The sequence below is a fragment of the Trichosurus vulpecula genome, chromosome X (assembly GCF_011100635.1).
Source record: "Trichosurus vulpecula isolate mTriVul1 chromosome X, mTriVul1.pri, whole genome shotgun sequence".
In the NCBI taxonomy this organism is placed as follows: Eukaryota; Metazoa; Chordata; class Mammalia; order Diprotodontia; family Phalangeridae; genus Trichosurus; species Trichosurus vulpecula.
In genome coordinates, this window is record NC_050582.1 from 60428993 (window position 1) to 60452033 (window position 23041).

The following is a 23041-nucleotide window of genomic DNA, read 5'->3' on the forward strand; positions in this document are numbered from 1 at the left end:
ATGATTTTTTTCTCTTTTCAAACATTTTATTCTATTTCAAGAATTGTCACTGTATAAGTTTATTCCAACCTGAAATTTTGGCTGACAGGCCGACAGGAGGAGAGATAAATGAACTCCCTGTAGGTATTCATGGCCACTTGCTAGCAGGTAAGTGATCCTGACTTTCTAATAAGCCTCCATTCCAGGACTCCACCAACCAATGCCTTGGGAAGTAAAGAGCTGTGGAGGAACTGGAGACTTAAGTACAAGAAAATGGGTAGTGCATTCTCCAAAAAGATCCTGTCTGGTTTCTCCACTAGCTAAAATGGTGGAGAAATATGGGAGGCCTTCTTCATTGCTGGTGGGTCTCTATCTCAAGAGGTTAATATCTTTCTGTCCTGTGTGTCATGTTTCTATTTATGAAAAGCCAGATTTGCAGTGCCTAGAGGAAGGTTCATTTGAAGTAGGTAATTTAGCATATACAATGGGATTTTGAGAAACAGTATCCAAAACAAATGGATTACTGATATCTTTGAAGTGGGTATTATGTCTCCAATAAACTTAAGAAGGATTTAGATAGTCAAAAGAAAAAATTGAAGAAGAGGTAAGATAGTTAAAAGCTCTCCCCTCTCTCCAAACCTTCTGTTCAAATAGGACCAATAACTGAAAATCATAGTTTTTTCCCTATCACTTAATTCAGCAGTTGATCTGATGGGAAGAGACCATCTGTCTAAATTTTATATACGTATATATATATATATACACACACACACACACACACATACACACAAATGTACATGTATACAAACATATACACACATATATGTGTATATATGTATGTACGTATGTATGTATGTGTGTGTATGATATATGTGTGTGTGTGTGTATATGTATGTATGTATATATACTGAACCTCAGAGGGAATGTTTTTGGAAGTAGGTAAAGGCTGATTTAGGTACTATGTGGCTTCAGGTTCAGGAAGAGGATAAGTGAAAGTGTCAGTTTCACCCCAGTCTGGAAAAGAACTCTTAAATGAAAGAAACTTAGTTTGTATTGTGGGTGTGGTCTAGGAATAACTCTGGCTCTATAAAAGGAATTGAACTCATTGTAATCAGTTATTCCAAGGATACAATTCCCTTTGTCTAAAGTTCAAATTAGAACAATACTTTTCATAATTGAAGATTTAGAGAAATAAGGAATTTTTAAAAAGGCAATGCCTTTGTAGTACCCAATTTTACCCAAAGAAGGAAAATTAAAGTTAACCTGTGTATGGGGTTTCTCCAAATTCAAGAATTCTTGTGATTCACCTACTAACTTTTACAGACATTTGCTGGAAAATTAAAGTTGTTTATTCCACCAAAGTTTCAACCTTAATTCATTATGCCTTCCCAACCTTCAGCCTGTGCCTGGGTACCTAATAATTTTTGCTCTTGCATTTTTCACACTTGAGACTCAAGCATCCTCCTGGATCACATGAGGGAATTACTGATTTGTGCCTCATAAAAAGGTAAGAGTATAGATGAATTTGTTTACATACTAAATCATCAATATCTCTCTCAGTTTGGAATTATTTTAATAGAAATATAAACAAAAAGGGAAATAAGGAACTGAACAAACTGCAGAAGAAATGAGATCAGAAAGACAACTGGCATCTTCAAATGGGACTGCAATAGAATATACACATTTCACAGTAGCACATGGAACTTCTATGAAAATTGACCATGTCAATTTAGGGCACAGAAATATAGCAAATAAATGTCAAAACATACAAATAATTAAGAAATTCTTTACAAACCATAACTTTTTTCTGATCATTACACAGCTTTGACTTTATTAAAAGTATCTGACACAGCCATTAAATCACATCTCCTCTAACAGAAGCATAGAAGCAGATCCTGACGATTTAATTATTTAGAGAAGAACCAACTAGATATCATTTGAGCTACAACACTTAGCCTTCTGCACTGGAGCAACAGGGTGTCACATTATCACCAATAAGCTGTTTGTAACTGGGAAAGGAACTTCTCTATATCACAGGTTCTCTTTCATTCTCCAAGCAATGCAACAGGTTTCAGTATTTCAGCTGCTAATGAATATTTCTGCTTAGCTTTTGTAGCAAATACAAAAAGTAGATGCATTCAGAGATAAAGGGGCATTTCATCTGTTGCCCCACAAATACACTTTTGAGGGCACACCTTGAATAATGGCAAATTGAGTAGACAATTTTATGGAGGTAAAAAAAAATCTGGGTATGAATGTGGTCTCATTAAGACAAGACGAAAAGAGCGATTGCCAGAAGGTGTGCCCCAAAAGGTGAGGAAAAAATGCAGAGAACCAGGGCAGAACACAAGCCAATGCCAGCAGCCTACTAATCTGGAAATTCTGATTCCCAGATCAGTGAGCTTGCACATGGTCAGTCAGTCAACAAATATTTATTAAGTGCCTACTTATATTCTAGGCACTGTGCTAAGTGCTAGGGATACAAAAGAAGGCAAAAGACAGTCTCTGCTCTCAAGTAGCTCATAGTCTAATGGGGAAGACAATATGCAAACAACTATGTACAAACAAGCTGCATACAGGACAAATTGGAAATAACCCACACAGGAAAAGCACTAGTATTAACGGGGTTTGGGAAGGACTTCATTTAGAAGCTGAGATTTTAGGTAGGACTTGAAAGAACTCAGGGAAGTCAATAGGTGGAAATGAGGAGGGAAAGAATTCCAGGTATGGTGGATACCAGTGAAATTATACAATCTGGAGAAATGGAGTTTCTTGTGCAGGGAATGTCAAGGAGGCCATTATCACTGGATCACAGAATACATAGTGGGGGAGTACAGGGAAGGGCAAGGTTATGAAGGGAATTGAATGATAAACAGAGGTTTTTCTATTTGTTCCTGAAAGTGATTAGAAGTCACTGGACTTGATTGACAGACAAATATCTTTCCCCACTCCTCAATTTACATTAAATTTGCCAGAGCCCCAAGGATAGTTTCTTTCTGAAGTGAAGAACTCATGTATTTGGAGACTAATATTCTTCAAGATATCTTCCAATCTCTTTAATGTTCTTGGCTACCATTCCAGTTAGAAGAGAGCAAGTTCTGGTGAGTTCTGAGGCCACAAACAGCTTACCACAAATAATGTGAATGGACCTGAGGGTCCGTCATCACCTTGTGCAAGTGGTACAATGGAAGATTCCTTAACTCCAGCATCTCTGGTGACAGAAAACTGGAGAAAGGCAGGAAAGCAATGAGAAATATGCTTTGGGTTGTCACTATAGCAATGTTTACATTCCTATCAGGCTCTCAGTTTGTCTAATAAGAAGTAAAAAACTCCAAGAAATTAGACAGGTTAGCAGATCACAGTTCATCCCATTCACCCCTAAACAAACTAAGTTCTTCTCAAGTTCTTTTACTTTTATCTAAATGGTGCCTACACACACACACGAATTTTAATGATCACTTTGATTCCTTTCCACAGCTACAGCTTTTCCAAGCCCAGCTCTGCAGACATCCTTGAAGTCAGCACTCTTACTCAATACCTTTTGCCTTCAGTTCCAGCTTGACTCGCTGCAGATAGTTGGGATCAGGGTAACCAAAGTTTTCTGGCCCCCCATATTGGAGAGTTTTGTGGTGAATATCATTCCAAGTGATCACATCATTGACTCCTAATGTCTGAGACTGTCCTACTGTGAAAATCAACCTTTGGTCAAAAGCTCTTCTGAGGAGATTCAGAACCTGCCGTCCTTCTTCATTATTTGGCAAGTATGCCACCCGTCTTGTTCCTTCATAGCGTTTCCCTGGGTTGGGATGATCTTCTGTCTGTATGCCTCCCCTCATGTCATACTGAATCACAATAGTGCCACATGAATTATAACCTGGAAGTGAAGAAGTTCTGTAAGAGGTTGTCATTGTTCCATCTGGCTGGTTCCCTTTCACAATATGATAGGAAGTCTGGCACACAGGGCACACTGGCTTACGTTTCATGGCCTCTCTGATACAAGGGCCACAGAATTCATGCTTGCACTTTGGAAGGACTTCTTTGTGATGAATGATTTCCAGACAGATGATACACTCTTCCTCCTCTTCCTCCATCTCCTCTTTTCCTAAGTCCCCAGAGCTAGGCAATCCTTTGGAGAGAGGTACAGCTCCATTTTTGTCCAAAGAGGATCTGGGGTTTTTATTCAAATTCCCTCTAAGAGCTGACCCTTGTCTCTGCTGGGCATGACCATCAATATGAAAATATCTCTTAACGTATTTCACTGCTTCTGCAAGGTATTTGGGCAAACCAGTCAATGTCAGTTGTTGTTCACACCACTCCAAGTTTACATGGGGGTAATTTATTTCAAAGTCATCCAAGAATGTCTTTTCAGGCCGTTTTTTCTCTTTGTGTAATGGTTTCAGGGTAACTACCTCTTTGACAATCTGAGGTAAGAGCATCTGAAAGACATCAGTGAAATCTTCATAAGCAAGTTCAGAGAGGTCTAAGTCTTTGTGTTTTGGTTTGAACATAATGATGGTTTTCCGAGTTCGGGGTTTGTTCACCACTTCCATTACAGTGTCATATTTTTTCTCAATTTCTCTGATTTCTTGGTACAGAAGACGCAAGTAAACAGTATCAACCTCAATTTCATTCTTCATCGTATTTTGGGAAAGCATCATTTCCAGAGGTTGTTTGCGGGAGAAGTTTGATTCAATGAAACGTTGAGCTCCTAAGATATCCTGTGGGTTTCCCCAGAGGATTAAGACTTTTCCTTCTGCTTTAATACGAAGGCTTTTAAACATGTCAGTCAGTATTTTTTGGACATTAAGGGCCAGTTTATTATCAGTGAAATGAACATCCTGACGGGTCACATTCTGTATTTCCTTCTGAAATGCTCTGGTAAAAGCTTCTTGAGCTGCTTTTCTGTCCCCTGACTTAGAGGGCTCGAACTCTAAACACACATTGCCCATAGGACATGACACAATACTTCTAATATGTACGTGATGCTCACTTTCTATTCTGTCCAGAGTTTCAGCAAAGAAATGTTTAAAATATTCATACAAATGTGAAGGAACCGAAATAAGGTCTGATTCCTCTTCTGTTTTGCGTTTTGGGTTCGTCTGAGGAACAGCATTGTCAGAGTCATTTGGCATAATGTGCTTGATTTCCCTTGCTGAGGCTGAGTGGGGAGAATCATCTTTTTGGTCATTTCCCAGCATCTTCTCACTTAAGAATTCACTCATTTTTTCAATATCTTGGTAATCACCAATCACTGTCTCAGTTCCATCATGGCCTTTCTCTATTTTGAGATTTGGGCAAAGGTTAATAATTTTCTCCCTTTGCTCTTTGGAAAGGTTGAAGTTTAGGTCAGCTTCCACATCAAAAAATATCTTTGGAGTGAAGGAACTGGAGGAGCCTTCATCTGGGAGTGACTGAGTCTGAGAGGAAAGCTGGCCTATCTCCAAAATGTTCTCTCCTAGGTCATCACTTGTATCTAGGTAGAGGTTCACATGTGATCCATCACCAACCACTAAAGAGTGATCTTTCTTTGCTATCACACCTTCCTTGGCTTGTCTTTTATAAAACTCTACCCAGAAAGTGCCTTCACGGGGACCGACTTTGACCCTGCATTTGCCTCCCCCGGACCTCCACGGGTTCTGGAAATACTTTTGTAGCTTCCTCTCCATTCCAAAGCAGCTCTCAGACACCCGGACCAGGACCCGGTACAGCGGGCTGTGGGCAAGGCTGCCAGTGGCCATCAGGGCAGGGTAGGGACTCGTGAGTCAAAGAGCCGGGGCTGCAACGTTTGTTCACTGGGTTCTGGAGGGGGAAACTAAGGAGCAGAGAGGAGAAACGAAAGGGTGCTGTCAGCTCCCTACCCCCGACTTCTCTGCCCAGATCATAACTTAAAAATAGTAATTGGTTCAGACAGCACAAACATAAGACCAAATGGCAACTTAACAATGAAATGCTAAATAATGACAAGTTCTAAGAATAAATTTTTAAAAATACAAGTAATTATTTGAAACAATGATGAGGATGAGGATGATGATGATGATGATGAAGAAACAATATACATCAATTTCCAAGATATAGATAAAGCAAACCTCAGGAGAAAAAAAAACACTTATCCTTACAAACATACATTAACAACATAGAAGATAAGAGAAATAATGAACTGAATATTCATTGAAAAAATTAGAAAGCCAACAAACAAAAAAGCTTAAAATGAGGACAAAGATATTAAAAATAGAGGATAAACAGATAAATTGAAAACAAATATAGTCCAAAGTAATGACATCTAAAACTAAAGGCTGGTTCCTTGGAAAGATTAATGAACTAGATAAACCTTTAGCTAATCTCATTAAAAGAGGAGAAAATCAAACCAATGAAATAGCAAACGAGCAAAGTAAGCAATCAACAGAACCAGAAGAAAAAAATAATCAGCATGTAATGTACAGTATTAACCAAAAACAATATCATAAATCCATGAGACATGTATCCCAACTGAATTTACTACAAGAGAAAAGACACATGCATGTGGGAACTCCCTATACAAAAGAACCTAGCAGTACAGGGAAAGCCTTGGTATTTAAGTTACAGGGGAAAGGGGAAGTCATAAGGGAGGGGGAAAGCATCAGTCTCCTCCCAAAGGGGGGAAAAAGCATGAATAAGTAAAATGACAAAAGGAGCATTCTTTTCCCTTGGAAACTGCTAGACCATGAAGATATGATGGTCTGTTTATCTCCAAGGGTCCCAGCTGCAAAAAAAGTTTCTCAGTCTGGTGCAGACTGACTGGTGCCTATCTTGACTCCCAAGGACACACAGGGAATCTAGTTTGGGGTGCAGAAAACAAATCATGTTAGCTCAGGGGGCTTCATCCTTGACACATTCAGGGCCACTTGCATACTACAGGTCCAATATTTCTGCAAAATATGGCAACTCAAAAAGAGAAGTTCAAGGGATACCTTAACATCTCCACACTCCCATTGGTCAAAAGTGACCCAAAAGTGACCTATGTTGATGACCACAGAGAGTGCACTGGGTAAAAATATTCTCATGGATGCTACCCAGAAAGGGTGTCTGAAGGCAAGGGAAAGAAATTGTTCACAAGGATAAAGGTCAACAGATAGAAAGCTAACAAGAGACCGTGGGCACTTCGATATCTTGCCGCTGATACAGGATAGCTCCACTTACAAAGAGAGATCAGAACCAGAACCATAAACCAAGCACATAGTAAGAATATTCAAAATCAGGGTTAATCCAGATGGGAAAATCATACAACATCCAGAAAACCAAGAGAACTTAGTTAACAGATACAGATAATAAAAGCCAAAGGGGTATAATAATGGACATCAATATTAACAAACATTAAGTCTTGCTGCAATAACCCTTCCCAATATCCATTTAATCAACTCATTTCATCTTGGATCTCAGATGTCCCATGCAGTTGTATGATCCCTGGCACATCTCTTCTTGGAGCAGTCTGTAAAATATCGTGTCCTCAGGGGCACCACTTCAGTGGACTTTCTTTCTGGTTCCAAATTACTTGTAAAGACTCCTTAGATGTTTCTGCTAAAATCTGCTACAAAACAGATCTCAATAGAAGATTTCCATACTATTCACAAAGTGTACTTTTCTAACAACTAGTATACATGGTAGAAACCAGGTTGACTCTTGTGGCTCAGATCTAATTAGTAACAGAGCAATAAAGGTAACATCAAATTAGAAGCCCACAGTTCATCTGAAACTTCAGAGAATTTAGGTTATTAATACCTGTTTCTATTTTTATCTAAACTCTGTATGTGACATAAACATTGTTAACAACAAGCTAAAGGGTTACTGTTACATTAATATATGTAAGACATTCAAATACAAATGAAACATTTTAAATACGACAGAAGGCTGAACTCTTAAAATCTATAAACACACACAGACACGAATATATTTTTTTGATTTTGTTGTTTTCTCAAAATTTTTACTCAATTATTTTATTTTAGAATTTTTATTTTAACTGTTAAATTTAGAACTCCCAAATTTAAATACCACTTAATTTAATTACAATTCAATTCAATTATTTAATTTCCCCCTTAGGAGGAAGAGAGACAGAGAAGGATTTAATTCTCACATAAAAACATATATTATGGAACACTTCTTATAAGAAGATGGCCTATGATACACAAATGAATTTAAATAAAAGTCATCTAGTTAATTTCAACTGTACTAAATACTTGGGATGAGATGTGGAGATACACTGAAGTAATCAATTTCAAAACAATGCATATCAAATAAATTTGTTTATAATAAAATGTTTGTACCATAGGAAACAACAGGCGTTATTTCCACATTAAATAAGAATCTTAAATAAAATTGACTTTTCCACTGATGTAACAAATTATTCCATAAGTTACTCTAAGAGAATTGCACTAAATTTTATTTCTTCAAACCAAATTAAAGATGTTTCTGATTCCATTTTAATTATTAATATAATAGGTTTGGTCCCATACACTGTTGCATTAATACCTAACTATTCTGACATCATTTTGAAATATTTAAGGACCTTATATTGTACATACATACATGTAGATATAGATAGATATATAGACAGATAGACAAATACTCATTTAATAAGTTGTTTAGGATATACAAAGGACTATAATTCTAAGCTGAATAGCTCAGATCTTAAACACATTTTCTTATAGTAAATCAGATGTGTTCCATCCTTAGTCTATGGGATAATGATTTAACATTGCGTTTGTAACTTTGTCTCACAAGCTTCTTTTACCTTTCTCTAATTATTCCCATAGTATTCGGGAAATTTGAGTTTTTCCAGGGACTTAATCTTATACATGACTATTGTAAGTATTAGCAGGCAGATGACAAGCCCAACTACTAAGTTACTTAATTGTTTGAATTATGGAATGACTACACATTTAAACTGAAAACAGCAAGATCTTACATACTTGCATTGTTCTCCTATCTTCTACTGACCACTTGCTGATTATAGAAACTTGCTATAAAAGGAAAAAGCAGGGATGTGATTCTAACAGCATCAAAACTGGTCCTTAATGACTTAACACATATATGACAGGATAAAGCATCCTTAGCTCTGTTTGACTTCAGGTAAGAGTCAGAGTTGATAACCAATGACGTAGTAACAATTCCACCTCGTGGCCAGACTCAGAAATAGCCGCATAGGAAATATTCCTGTTCAAAAGGAAATAACACAGTGGGAAACTGAGCCAGAAGGATCCTATCTTAGGCCAAATTTGGCCTCTCCCCAGATACAGACCTCTACCTGTAAGGGTTCAAGATCACATTCCCTCTGAATAGCTTGTGGCATTTCTCTCAAATGGTGGATTACCAACTTAATGATTCACCAAACAATTATATCTGAATTCAAAACTCAAAACAATATCAATTATAGTCCCAAGAACTTTTACTTCAAATGGCAAGTTTCACTAATCACAGCTTAGGGCTACATACAGGGCTTGTTTTTTACTCTTATGGAGTAAAAATAAATGTTTACCAGGACTCACACATACATGAAGAGATTTCATTTAACATTCTTCATTTGTTTTTCTTTTCTTCTTCTCCTTGAGCTTAGACACATCCTGGTATAAGGATCATTCATTAGAAATCACTTCTATGTTATACACAAACTTGTAAATTCTCAGCAAGTCAATTTCATTGTTTAGGAACATCATATCCCATAACAAGGTCTTTGCTCAGGACTGGTCACCTTGCCCACACAGATGGTTTCCAGGAATCTGGCAAGTTTACAAAAATAAGCAGAGTCTAAATGTTTTTTTTCTTTATACCTTTTCTCACGCAGAAATCAATTACTACTTTTCCCTTTCAAAATACCTATGCAAATACTTGATAGGATTTAACATTATGACAATAATCCCAAATAACTTAGTTAACAATCTTACAACTTTCGTAAGTGATATCCAAATAGTTTTAGCTGTAACTTCCTCTTAACTATAGGCAATGATGGAAATTTCCAGTTTCCTAACTTTCAGTTACAAAATATTATAAAACAGGGTTACCAGGGCTGATAAAATAACATGACAGTTTCAAACAATTTTTTCTACCTCTTTTAGTCGTTCAGTTCATACGCTAATAATATCTAACTTATGAAAAGTTGTTCTTCTAATAACATAATTGATACCAATAGATTACAAATTTTACAATATAAGACAATTTAGAAAAGTAATAGTGCCACAAACAATAGTATATGAGACTTGGAACAAACCCATTAACAATTAGGTGACCTCGATTCGGTTGAATGAATTTCCAAATTACCTTACATAGAAAATCATTTTATCACCACTGGAACTGTATGCTGATCACATCTAAAACCTGTATAAAGTCATCATGTCTGAAACAATTACGTTTAAATAAATAAATAACAGTTAACATTCATATAATGCTTGCACTATGCCAGGTACTATGTTAAATGCTTTACAATCATGATCCTCACAACAACCATGGGAAGTGGTTGCTATTTTTATCCCCTTACATATTAGTAAACTGAGGTAAATAGATGTGAGGCAACTTGCTTAAGGTAATCCATTTAATAAAATTACAGATCCGTGCATTTTCCCCACTGGTCTGAATGCCAAATAGTATAATAAATTCTAATGTATCATAAACATCTTATTAGGAGAGTCACTTAAAATAAGATCAGAATAAATTCAATTACATGTGGATCTATTTTCCAAATGTTGTTGTTGTTGTTGTTGCTTGTCCTTGGAAAGAATCAATGACATCAGGAGGGTGATGTCTTGACTTGGAAGTGAATTGGATTTAAGTGACTCAGCTGTACAAATTCATCAGTCTCACTTTCTCCTCCAGGGTCATCTGAGCTCAATGTCAAGACATAAGTCAAGACATAAGTCAAGATGACCCCAGATGCAATGGGAGACCTTGGCCTTTTTAACCTAAGGTCTTTCCCAGGTCTCAGTTTGTCTGAGACAAGACCCATTCAATAATTTAAGGCTAGGTAAGAAATGAGGCAAAAGATGGCCTAGTTTTCCCACTAAAAAAAATCAAACTAGGAGGGGAAGACCCTCAGGGTTTCGGGTCAGAACAGAAAAAATGCTATTTACACTCACTCAAGGCCATCAAAACCCAAACAAAGACCAAACAAGAGTGGGGCTGGGACCTATTATTGGCTAATCAATGAGAGCCAGAATAATTTTGGGTTTATGGCATGGTAAAGTAGCTCCATTTGAATCTCAATGGACTTTATCAGAGCCCTATTTTCCAGAGTTCTATTTCAAGAAATCATAAATGAAACTACATGGGTCAAAAGAGTTAATTGTTCCCAGGTGTTTTTAATGATGAAATTAGTAGGGAAGAAAAAAAAATCCAGCCCCCAAACCCCAAGATATCTTGTGAGGTTTAAGTGATCAAAATTTATATTCCTTTGGGCAGAGCACCCACATGTCAGGGTATGATTCTCTTGTGGACAACAGGAAGGAAGGAAGGAAGGAAGGAAGGAAGGAAGGAAGGAAGGAAGGAAGGAAGGAAGGAAGGAAGGAAGGAAGGAAGGAAGGAAGGAAGGAAGGAAGGATGGACCATTGCTCAAACATATGTTACTCTTAGGAAAGAACTCCTAATTTGATTTAAAAAAAAACTACTGGGAAACTGGAAAACGGTCTTATAGAAATTAGGCTAAGACTGAACCATATTCCAGAGTATATTTTAAATGGATATGTGACCTTATTGATAAAGCTCATACAATAAAAATATTAGAAGAGATACAGATGATATACCTTTCACAGTTATGGGTAGGAGATGTATTGTTAACCAAACAAGGGATAGAGTCAATTACAAAAGATAACATAAACATCTTGGATTACATAAAACAGAAAAGTTTCTGCATAGACAGAATGAATGCACCTTGGATAAGCAAGGGAGTAGTCAAATGGGAAAAAAAAATCTTTGTATGAAATTGCTCTTACAAGGTATTAGTATACAAGATTTATAAACAACTAACAAATACATAAGAGAACAAAAGAGATTCACCCTTAAGTAATAAAATATAAACAAACAATTCTCAGAGGAAAAATTGCACAAAAAATGCTTCAAATCACTTCTAAGAGAAACGCAAATCAAAACTACCCTAAGGTTGTTGACCTGAAAGTTTGGTTAAAGAAGGTAAACAAGCTAGGTGATAGAAATTTTGTATCACTTATTTATTTATACACAAAGTTTTCAACAATGTAAATGGAAAGAGCAACCAGACATGCAAAGATTTTATGTGTGCATGTGTGTGTGTGTGTGTGTGTGTGTGTACACACATATATATACACACATATTTACATATACACACACATATTACATATAATAAAAAAGAAATGTGTTGAAAGAAGAGGTATTAGAATATGCTCATAATCCAACCTTTAGCAGAGGTAGCAGGTTCAGAGGTGTTGTCTACTGTGTGTGTGTGTGTGTGTGTGTATATATATGTATATATATATATATATATATATATATATATATATATATTCAAACTTTTTCAAGGTATTCATCAGTTGTGCTCATTATTTTCTTCTTTTTTTCTTTATTTTGCATCAATCTCACCATTGTGAAAGAGATAACAGGATGGCAGCCAATTAATATAAAGGGTAAAGGTTTGCAGATTACAACAGTCTTCTCTGGCTCAATAAATGTTGCAAATTGGGCGGGGGGGGGGGAGGGGGAAGATAATGACAACAATAAGACAACACATCAGAATTTAGGGGACATTTTCTCTCCCAACACATCAATAAACAAGAGTATATCAATGAACCAGGCATGCAACTAATAAAACAACAACCCCCAAATGAACAATCTCCAGTTAAGCACAAAAATAAAAATTCTAACAATTATAGGAGAGATTTGAAAAATGAGCTAATAAATAAAACTAGAAGTTGGTTTTATAAAAAAAACCCATAAAAATAAATCATACGTTAATTTGATTAAAAACAAAAGAAGACACTGAATTACCAATACCAAAAATGAAAAAAGGTGAATGTACTACCAATGAAGATGAAATTAAAGCAATTATTTGGAGCTATTTTGTCCAATTATATGCCAACAAAACTGACAATCTGAGCAAAATGCATGAAAATTTACAAAAATCTAAATAGCCCAGGCTAACAGAAGAGTTTAAAGAATTCTTGAATAATCTTATCTTAGAAAAAGAAATGGAATGAGCAACAAATTAGCTCCCTAAAAAAATCTGAAGAATCAGATGGATTTACAAGTGAACTGTACCACACATTTATCCATTTGACAAAATAGATAAAGGAGTTCTATGAAACTCCTTCTATAACACAAATATGGTGTTGATACCTAAACCAGGGAGAGCAAAAGCAGGGAAAGAAATTTCCTAATGAATACTGATGCAAAAATTTTTAAACAAAATATTAGCAAGGAGATTACAGGAATACATTACAAAAATCACACACTTAGACCAGGTGTTATTCATACATACCAGGAATGTAGGGCTGATTCAATATTGGGAAAACTATAAACATAACTGACCATATCAATAACAAAAGCAGCTAAAATATGATTATATCAACAGGTACAGAAGAAAGCTTTTGACAAAATACAACACCATTTTTATTAAAAATACTAGAAAGAACAGGGTAAGTGAAGTCTTTCTTAAAATGATTTATTTACTTAAAACTTAAAACAATCATTATCTCTAATGGGGAAAATGAAAAACCCTTCCCAATAAGATCAAGGGTGAAACAAGAATATCCATTATCACCACCATCATTCAATATCGTACTAGAAATACTAGCTACCACATTAAGACAGGAAAAAGAAATTGAATAGGCAACGAGAAAACAAAATTATCATTCTTTGTAGAAGATATAAGGGTACACTTAGAGACGCCTACAGAATCAACTCAAAAACTAGTTAAAACAATGAACAACTTCAGCAAGGTTTTAGAATATAAAATAAACCCCCATAAATAATTAGTATTTCTATGTTTTGCCCCAAAAAATCAGCAGGAAGGACTAGAAAGAGAACTTTCATTTGCAAGAATAATTCAGTATAAAATACTTGGGAGTCTATCTGCAAGACAAACCCAGAAACGATATGAACACAACTACAAAACCTTTTTCACATAAATAAAAACAGATCTAATTGCTCATGGAGAGGCTGAGCAAATATAATAACAATGACAATTCTACCTAAATTAATTTACTTATTCACGACCATACAAATCAAACTGTCAAAGAATTATTTTATAGGTGTAGAAAAAAATATTAACAAAATTCATCTGGAAGAACAAGAAATCGAGAATATCAAGGAAAATAATTTTTAAAATGTGAAAGGAAGACTGCAGAGTAGTGTCAGATTTCAAACTGTATTACAAAGCAGTAATCATCTAAATAATCTGGTAATGGCAAAGAAATTGAGTGAAGTAAATGACCATAGTAATCATGTGTTGATAAACCCCAAAATCTAAACTTTGGGGGCAAAAATTCAGTATGTGACAAAAATTGCAGGGAAAACTGGAAAGCAGTTTGGCAGAAACTAGGCTGACACCAACATCTCACTTTATATACCAAGATAAGATCAAAGTGGGTGAATGATTTAGACAAACTAGAGGAGCATGGAAAAATTTAACTGTCAGACCTATGGATAAGGAAATTAAGCCAAACTGATAAAAATACAAACCATTCCCCAACTGATATGAACAAATAGTATTCAGAAGAAGAAATAAAAGCTATCAATAGGCATATGAAAAAATGCTCTAAATCATTCTTGATCACTTCCAGAGACAGACCTAATCACATTTTTTCATTCCTTAATTTTTCTTGCTTTTTATTTTGCAACATGGCTAATATGGAAATGTTACATATAATGGATACAATATCACTTGATTTCTCAATGAACAGGGAAGGGGATATAGGGAGGGGAAGTATTTGGAACTCAAAATAAAATAAAAAGTAAATGTTACTTTTTTAATTCAATAAAAAACACTTGAATTCTTTCAAACATTTAAACAACAATTAATTCCAATATTACATAAACTGAAAAAAAAAGCCAAGATGGGATCCTACAAAATCCCTTCTATGACAAAAATATAGTCTTGGTAATTAAATACATGGAGTCAAAAAGAAAAAGAAAATTATACGCCAATTCTGATAATGATTATTGATAAGAAAACTTTCAATAAAATATTACCACAGAGGCTACAGTAACATATACTATGATCAGGGTGCGTTTATGCCAAGAGTGTTGGTCTAGTTCAATAAAAGGAAAACTATAAACATAATTGACCACCTTAATAATGAAACTCACAAAATCATATGATTATTTCAACAGATGTATAAAAAGGTTTTGATAAAACACAATACCAATTACTGTTTTAAAAAATCATAGGAATAATTTGAGATTTCCTTAAAGTGATAAAAAATAACTATGTCTAAAACTAAGATCAAACAATATCTTTAATGGGGATTAGCTAGAAGACTTCCCAATATGATCAGGGGTGAAATAAGGATGTCCATTATTACCATTGCTATTTGATACTTTATTACAAATTCAAAGCATAGAAATAAGACAACAAAAACATTTTGAAGAAATAAGCACTGGCAAAGAAAGAAACAAACTATGACTTTATGTAGATGATATGATGATTTACTTGAGAAATCAACTAAAAAACTAATCAAAACAATGACAATTTCAGTAGAGCAGCGTAACATAAAATAAAGCCAGACAAATAAATCTACTATGCACAACTTGCTATTTCTTTCAAATATACAAAATTAGCATGTAAATTTCTCCCCCACCCCACATAGCTACCATTAGATACAAATAGGTATACATATGTAAAATTATTCCATACATTATAAATATGTATATATATATATGTGTATGCATGTATATATATGTATATGTATATATGTATATATTTATATATATTATATATATATTCTATTTTTCAGTTGTTTCTCTGGATCCTTCTTTATATATCCTTTATAGTTAACTTGAGTATTTATAATAGTCAAAATAACCCAAAGTTGTTCTTAAAACAATATTGCTGTTATTGTATACAATGTTTTCTTGGTTCTACTCATTTCACTCATCATTATTTCTTGCAAGGCTTTCCCTATTTTTCTTAAATCACTGAGTACATCATTTCTTATAGCACAGTACTATTTCAACACAATCATATACCACAACTTGATCAGCCATTCCCTACTTACATCCCTGCAATTTCCAGTTCTTTGTCACCACAAAGAGAACTGCTATAAACATTTTTGAAAATATAGGTTCTTTTCCTTTTTCGCTAATTATATTCAAAAACAGAACAAGTACTGGTATTGCTGTGTCAAGGGGTATAGGTAGTTTAATAAATCTTTGGGCATAATTCCAGATTGCTCTGCAAAATGGTTGGATCAGTTCATAATTCCATCAACAATGAATTAGTGTCTCAATTTTTCCACATCCCCACCAACACTGGTCACTTTCCCATTCTATCAGTTTAGCCAATCTGTTAGGTATAAAATGATATCTCAAGATTGTTTTATTTTGCATTTCTCTCATCAATAATGATTTTGAATATTTTTTCATATGACTATAAATTGTTTTGACTTCTTCAGAAAACAACCTGTTCCTTTCTTTTGACCACTTATCAATTGGGGAATGACTCATTCTCATAAATTTGGCAAAGGTCTTTATTTTAGATATGAGACCTTTATCTGATAAATGACCTATAAAAATTAGAAGAATATTTACAAAAATTTAAATTGCCTAGATTAGCAGAAGATTAAATAGAATATCTAAGTAGACCTATTTTAGAAAAAGAAAATGAACAGGTCATAACTGAGCTTCCTAATAGAAAAGCACCAGGACCAGATGGATTTACAAGTGAATGCTATCAAACACTTAAATATAAACTAATTCCAATCTTAAATAAATTATTTGAAATAATAAGTAAAGATGGGATCCTACCAAATTCCTTTTATGAAATAAATATGATATTGATACCTAAACCAGGAAGAATAAAAACAAAGAAAATTATAGACCAATTTCATTAATGAATATGGCACAAAAATCCTAAATAAAATGCTAGCTCAAAGATCACAACAATATATTACAAAGATTACATATTACAGTCAAGTGGGATTTATACCAGGAATGCAGGGATGGTTTGATATAAGGAAGAATTGATTACATCAATAATTAAGGAAGAATATTAACATAATTGATTAAATCAATAATAAAAGTATAGAAATAGAAAAGTTTTTTTATAAAGTTGAACACTCATTTTTGTTAAAAACACTTGAAAGTTTTGACATAAATGGATTTTTCCTTAAATTGATAAGTATTTTTGTAAAAACATCGGCAAGCATTATTTGTAATGGGGATAAACTAGAAACCTTCCCAATAAGATCAGGAATGAAACAAGGATGCCTGCTATCACCAATATTATTTGATACTGTATTGGAAATCCTAGTAATAGCAATAAGAGGAGAAAAAGAATTAGGGATCAGAATAGGGAATGAGGTAACAACTATCTTTTACCATTCTTTTCAACTGTTCTATGCAAGAGGCTGAGGGTACTCTTGGGGACTACATCATTCTTAAAACCAAAAGATACACAGGGTACAACAGAGGCATTTACTTCATCTAATTTCTACCAGTGTGCTAGATTCACCCTGTGCACTAGGCAAATCTGATGCTGTAATGAGTATAGCATCATGTGATGAATTTATGGTGTGGACCCCCCTAGGGATTCTGAGGTCAAGGTGAGTGTCCTCCTTTGTCATTACAGAAATCCTGAGATTTTAATCCTTGAACCCAAAGGGGAATACCTTCTCTTTTGGGGGGGAGGAGTAATCAACAATTATATGCATTTTATCCACTAAATTACAGCCCTGTTCATGGGGCAACATCGTTCACATTATGTAGTATTTTAAAAAGAGATTCTGAGGTGTCACCCACTATGGTCAAGAGCATGCATTATAAGTTATGGAGAAATCAGAAGAGCAAGAGGAAAAAAAATTACCTTTCACAAATACAGATAATGGAGGAGGTTGTAAGTAAACAAGCTATACAGATGATCACAGAAAATAAAATTAACAATTTCAATTGTATAAAATCACACACAAATCTAATGCCTTTAAAATTAGAAGGGAAACAGGTTAATGGGGGAAAATTTGCAGCAAATTTCCATATTAAAGGTTTTATATAATATATGTGTACATGTATGCATGTGTGTATACACACACAACCACACATGTATATGGGATCAATGCAACCTTATCAGACTAATAGTCATTCACCAATAGATAAATGGTCAAGGGCTATGAAGAGGTAGGTTTCAAAGGGAGAAATCTCAGCACTCAACCACAACATGATAAAATGCTCCAAGGTACTAATAATTAGAGAAATGCAAATTAAAGCAACTTTGAGGTTTCAATTCCTAACCATCAGATTGGCTGGCAAGGATGAAAAATGAAAATACACACACACTTTCTCTCTCTACTTTCTTTTGTGTGTTATCTTCCTCCTTCCTTTATATCCCAAGTGCTTACCACAGTGGCTGGCACATAGTAGGTGCTTAATAAATGTTTATTTACAATTAATGAAAAAAATGACAAATGTTGTAGAGGATGAAGGAAAATGGGCACACTGAAGGCATAGCTAGTAGAGATACGAATTGGCCCAGACCAGGGGTGGGGAACCTTCCACCTCAAGGCCACACAGGGCCCTCTAGGTACTTGGGTGTGGCCTTTGGATGTTATCCAAACTTCAGAGAACAAATCCTCTTAATAAAAGGATTTGATCTGTAAAGCTTGGACTCAGTCAAAAAGCCTCACCCAAGGACGTAGAAGGCCATATGTGGCCTCAAGGCCGAAGGCTCCTCACCCCTGGTCCAGACATACTGGGAAGCAAGTGATAATTGTGCCCCAAAAGTTACTAATTGTGGCCCAACTGTACTACTGGGTTTACACTACATAGGGATCAAAGGAAAAGGAAAAGGACCCATACGTACAAAAATTTTATAGAAGCACCTTTTGAAGTAGCCGAAAACTAGAAACTAAGGGAGTTTACACCTGTGGTGAAATAAGCAAATAAATTGTGGTCTATGAATGTAATGGTTGCATAATATTTTATTGTACCATAAGAAATGGACAGTGTCAGAGAAAACTGGGAAGAATATCTGATATAATAATATTCTGATATAATAATAATAAAGAATAATCTGATATAGATTGAAGTGAGCAGCACTAGAACAACTTACACAATGATGAAAACATAAAAAAAAAAACTTCAAAAGCTTTTAGAACCCAAATTAATGCAGTCCAGAGGGCTATAGGTGAATCATGCTACCCACCTCCTGCTAGATAGGTGATGGACTGAAAATCCAGAATGACACCTGCTTATTTGGACATGGTCAAGATGAGAATTGGTTTTGTTAGAATTTACATATTTATTGTGAGGGTTTTGTCCTTGTAGTTGTTGTTGTGGGGGCGGGGGGGGGGGATGCCACTGGGAGGAAGTGATAATAAATGCTTGTAAAAATAAATTTAAAAAAATTTTAAAATAAAAGAATTGCTCTTCAAAGTCCAATTAAATTGGGTAGATGTCCTACACAGGAACCATCCTTTTGTGTACTTTTAAGTATTTAAAATCGGAGTTGTCCATTCCTGGCTGGCTTCATAAAGCTATATTAACTCTGTGTCCAGTTCAGTGAGCCTAAAAAAGGTGGGTTTTGCCCTTGTGAAAGGCTTCAGGACTCTGATTAATGCAATTACCAATTAAGATGCTAGAAGACTGATGATGAAGCATGGGACCCACATCTTGACAGGTGAGGGAACATAAGGATGCAGAATAAGGCACATTTTCAGAAACAGCCAAAGTGGGGATTTGTCTTGCTTGACTATATTTGCTACAAAAGCTATCTTTTTCTTTCTTTCTTCCTTTCTTTCTTTCCTTCTTTTTTTAAAATGAGGTGGAGTGTGGGAGGTAAAGAAGACAGAGATGAAGGGAAAGGAATAACAAAAACAAAAAAGACGGTTACTAAGACATTTAAAAAAAAATGTACCGACGAGAACAGAAGGAAGGCCAGAAAGAAACATTAGCAGCTTTGAAAAATACAGATTGAATTTATTATATATTAAAAAAAAACTAAGCTATAGATGACAGAGATCAACAGGTCCATGGACAATTCCTTTTTTTTTTTTTTGGTATATGATGTACATGGAAATGTTTATTTGATAGGGCGCTTCTGGAATCCAGAATAATAATAAACGTATGAATGAATAAATGAATAAAATGAAAAGGTACAAAAAAAAGAGGTGTTCTTTCCCCACCACCCACCAGTCCCACCTTCGGGGCCGCTCTCCACAGAGGGGCTGGGAGATTGGAGGTAGCGGGGGAAGGGGGGGGAAGGGAGGGGAAGGCGGCGGGCGGGCCCGGTGGAGCTGCGGTGAGGAGGGGGGCGCCGAAACGGGGGGAGGCCGAATCACGGGATGAGTAGCTGGAGGACCTCCATCCCTCCAGACAGACAGACAGAAGCTGGGCACATCCATCTGCAGATTCATCCATGGGTAAAGTCCAAAAAGCCCTGGACGGAGGTCTGGGGGTGCGGGTGGGGTGGAGGGGCGCCCAAACCTACACGGTCCTAGGGTTTGGGGGGAGGGAAGGGAGTAAAAGGGACGCCCCGGTGGGCCTTACTTACCTCCCACGCACAGGGAACTCCTACGGGGGATCCAGCAGGCCCGGGTGCGAGGGGGATGGGGCGGGAAGCGGATGCAGCTTGAGCTGCTGGCAGCCCCTTTTCAAAGAATGCTGGACGCCCCAGCCCGGGTGAAAACCGCAGAAAGGAGGAAACCTGTGACGTCACGTTGAGAGGCGGGGCTTGATTCAGCCAATGGAACGCAGGTCGTAATATGGGGCGGGGGTGCCGCCCCCACAGAGCAAATCAGGCAGTCAATCAATATTTGATGAGCTTCTACTACGTGTCAGGCACTGAGGAAGAGCTAGAAATCAGAAAGAACGGAGGACAAATCAGAAAAAGAAGAGATCATCTCATCGAATAAACTGATAAAATGACACAATATACCCAAACTTTCAGGATTCGGGCAAAGCCATCCTGATGTACAATTTATCTTTCCAAATATATTCATGAATAAAAAAGAGAAGACGGAAAGACCAAAAGAAAAAAACCTGGAAAAGAAACACATAGAAAAAAAAACTTAAAGAGAAAATTAAAATTAAAGAAGAAATAAATAAAATTTGGGCAAAACAAACAGCTGATTGCTTTTTAAAGGACAACCAAATTGCCAGATATTTTTTTAATGGAAAAAAGGGATGAAGATCAGTCAGTCAATTAACATTTAATAAATGCCTACTATGTGCCAGGTACTGTGCTAATCACAGAATAGAAAAAGAGGCAAAAGACAGTCCCTGTGATGGGATGCTTGGGTGCCTGTGCTTGGACCCTAGTTTTAAGGATCACATTTCTCCCTAGCCTCAAAACACTATCCCTGACAGTGTTCTCTCCAGCCCAAGGACACTATGCCTAGCAATAACTCATGAGTGGCCACCAGTAAGACAAACTACCTTCTCCCGCAATTACTCATAAGTAGGTCCCTAGTAAAATAAACTGTCTCTCCTCATCACAAGAACAAGCTGACCTCTGAAGAAGTTACCTTGCTAAAACAAGACTGTCTTGTAACCACAGAATTATCATATATTGCTTCCCAAAGTTATCATGTTCAATCCAAATGTCAAGCTATAGACATCAACTCTCAAAGTTATCTTGCTACAGACTTAATAGACCAAAAATACACCCCTGAGAAACCCCTGCTGCTTGTTTCCAGTAGTGAATGAGGCCAGTGACTAAGGTTGTAAGTTATCACCTAATTAGCATATCTGCCAGATAATTCGATACTTTTCCTATATAAGCTTTAGCATCATTTCTGTTAAGTTGCAAGTTCCTTAAGAACTCTTGTAGGCTGAAAAGTGTAACAATACTTATCTTTGTCACCTTGGCTTAAAGAATGCTTGAGTCTGTGAATTCCTTCCAGACCACCCTCTCCTATACTTCAGTCCCTGAGGGGTCCCTGAAACCCCCCTCAAACTTCATCACCTGCCCTCAAGGAGCTCACAATCTAAGGGGAGAAATAATAAGTAAACAAATATGTACAAACAAGCTACCTACAGGATAAATAGGAAATAATGAACAGAGGGAAGGTATTAGAATCCAGAAGGGTTGGGAAAAGCTTCCGGTAAGAGATGGGATTTTAGTTGGGACTTGAAGGAAGCCAGGCAAGCCAAGAAGCAGAGATGAGAGGGGAGAGCATTCCAGGCAGGGAAGGCAGTCAGAGAAAATGCCCTAAGGCAGAGATGGAGGGTCTTGGTGGGGAAGCAGCCAGGAGGCCAGTGTCACTGGATTGAAGAGTACATGGAAGGGAGTAAGGTGTAAAAAGACTGGGAAGGTGAGAGGGGGCTAGGTTAAGAAGGGCATTGAATGCCAAAGAGAGGATTCTGTGTTTGATCCTGGAGTCAATGGGGAGTCACTGGAGTTTATGAGTGTTTGGGGGGGCACAGAAGCAGGGGTTGTGTAATTAAACTTGTGATTTAGGATAATCACTTTGGTGGCTATATGAAGGATGGACTAGAATGAGGAGAGACCTGAGGCAGATGAAATAAAGGACAATATTAGTAGAAACTCCTTTGCCCAATTTGATGCCAACAAAACTGATAAATGGAAGAATATTTACAAAAAAAACATAAAGTGCCCAGATTAACAGAACAAAAAAAGACAGAACAAAGCATAAATTAACTTGCAAAGGCTGGGGAGGGAACTCAAGGAGAAAATGGCTTTACAAGTAAATTCTAGCAAATCTTTAAAGAACAACTAACTCCAGTTTTACATAAATTGTCTCTTAAAATAGGGAAAGTCATGTGAGAAGAAATATGATTTTCAATACCAAAAAAAAACCAGGGCAAGAAAAGTCCAAGAAAGAATATGATAGACCATTCTCTCTGATGAATATCAATACAAAAATACTGAAGCAATGAAGCTACCAGAACATATTACAAATAT

The 23041-nt window shown here is 36.2% G+C and overlaps 1 protein-coding gene across 1 annotated transcript; it reads right to left on the bottom strand.

Annotated features, from left to right (window-relative positions):
• Window positions 1-1780: 1780 nt before the first annotated feature.
• LOC118832564 (E3 ubiquitin-protein ligase DTX3L-like) lies at window positions 1781-20855 on the bottom strand. The gene is made up of 2 exons (XM_036739856.1): window positions 20669-20855; window positions 1781-5791 (listed from the first exon to the last, which is right to left on the bottom strand). The coding sequence occupies exon 2, from the start codon at window positions 5715-5717 to the stop codon at window positions 3507-3509; it is 2211 nt and encodes a 736-aa protein (XP_036595751.1). The 5' UTR covers window positions 5718-5791; window positions 20669-20855; the 3' UTR covers window positions 1781-3506.
• Between the last annotated feature and the right edge of the window lie 2186 nt (window positions 20856-23041).

Excerpts from the sequence above, each read along its gene's own strand:
- LOC118832564 (XM_036739856.1), bottom strand. The coding sequence starts at position 5,717 with ATGGCCACTGGCAGCCTTGCCCACAGCCCGCTGTACCGGGTCCTGGTC.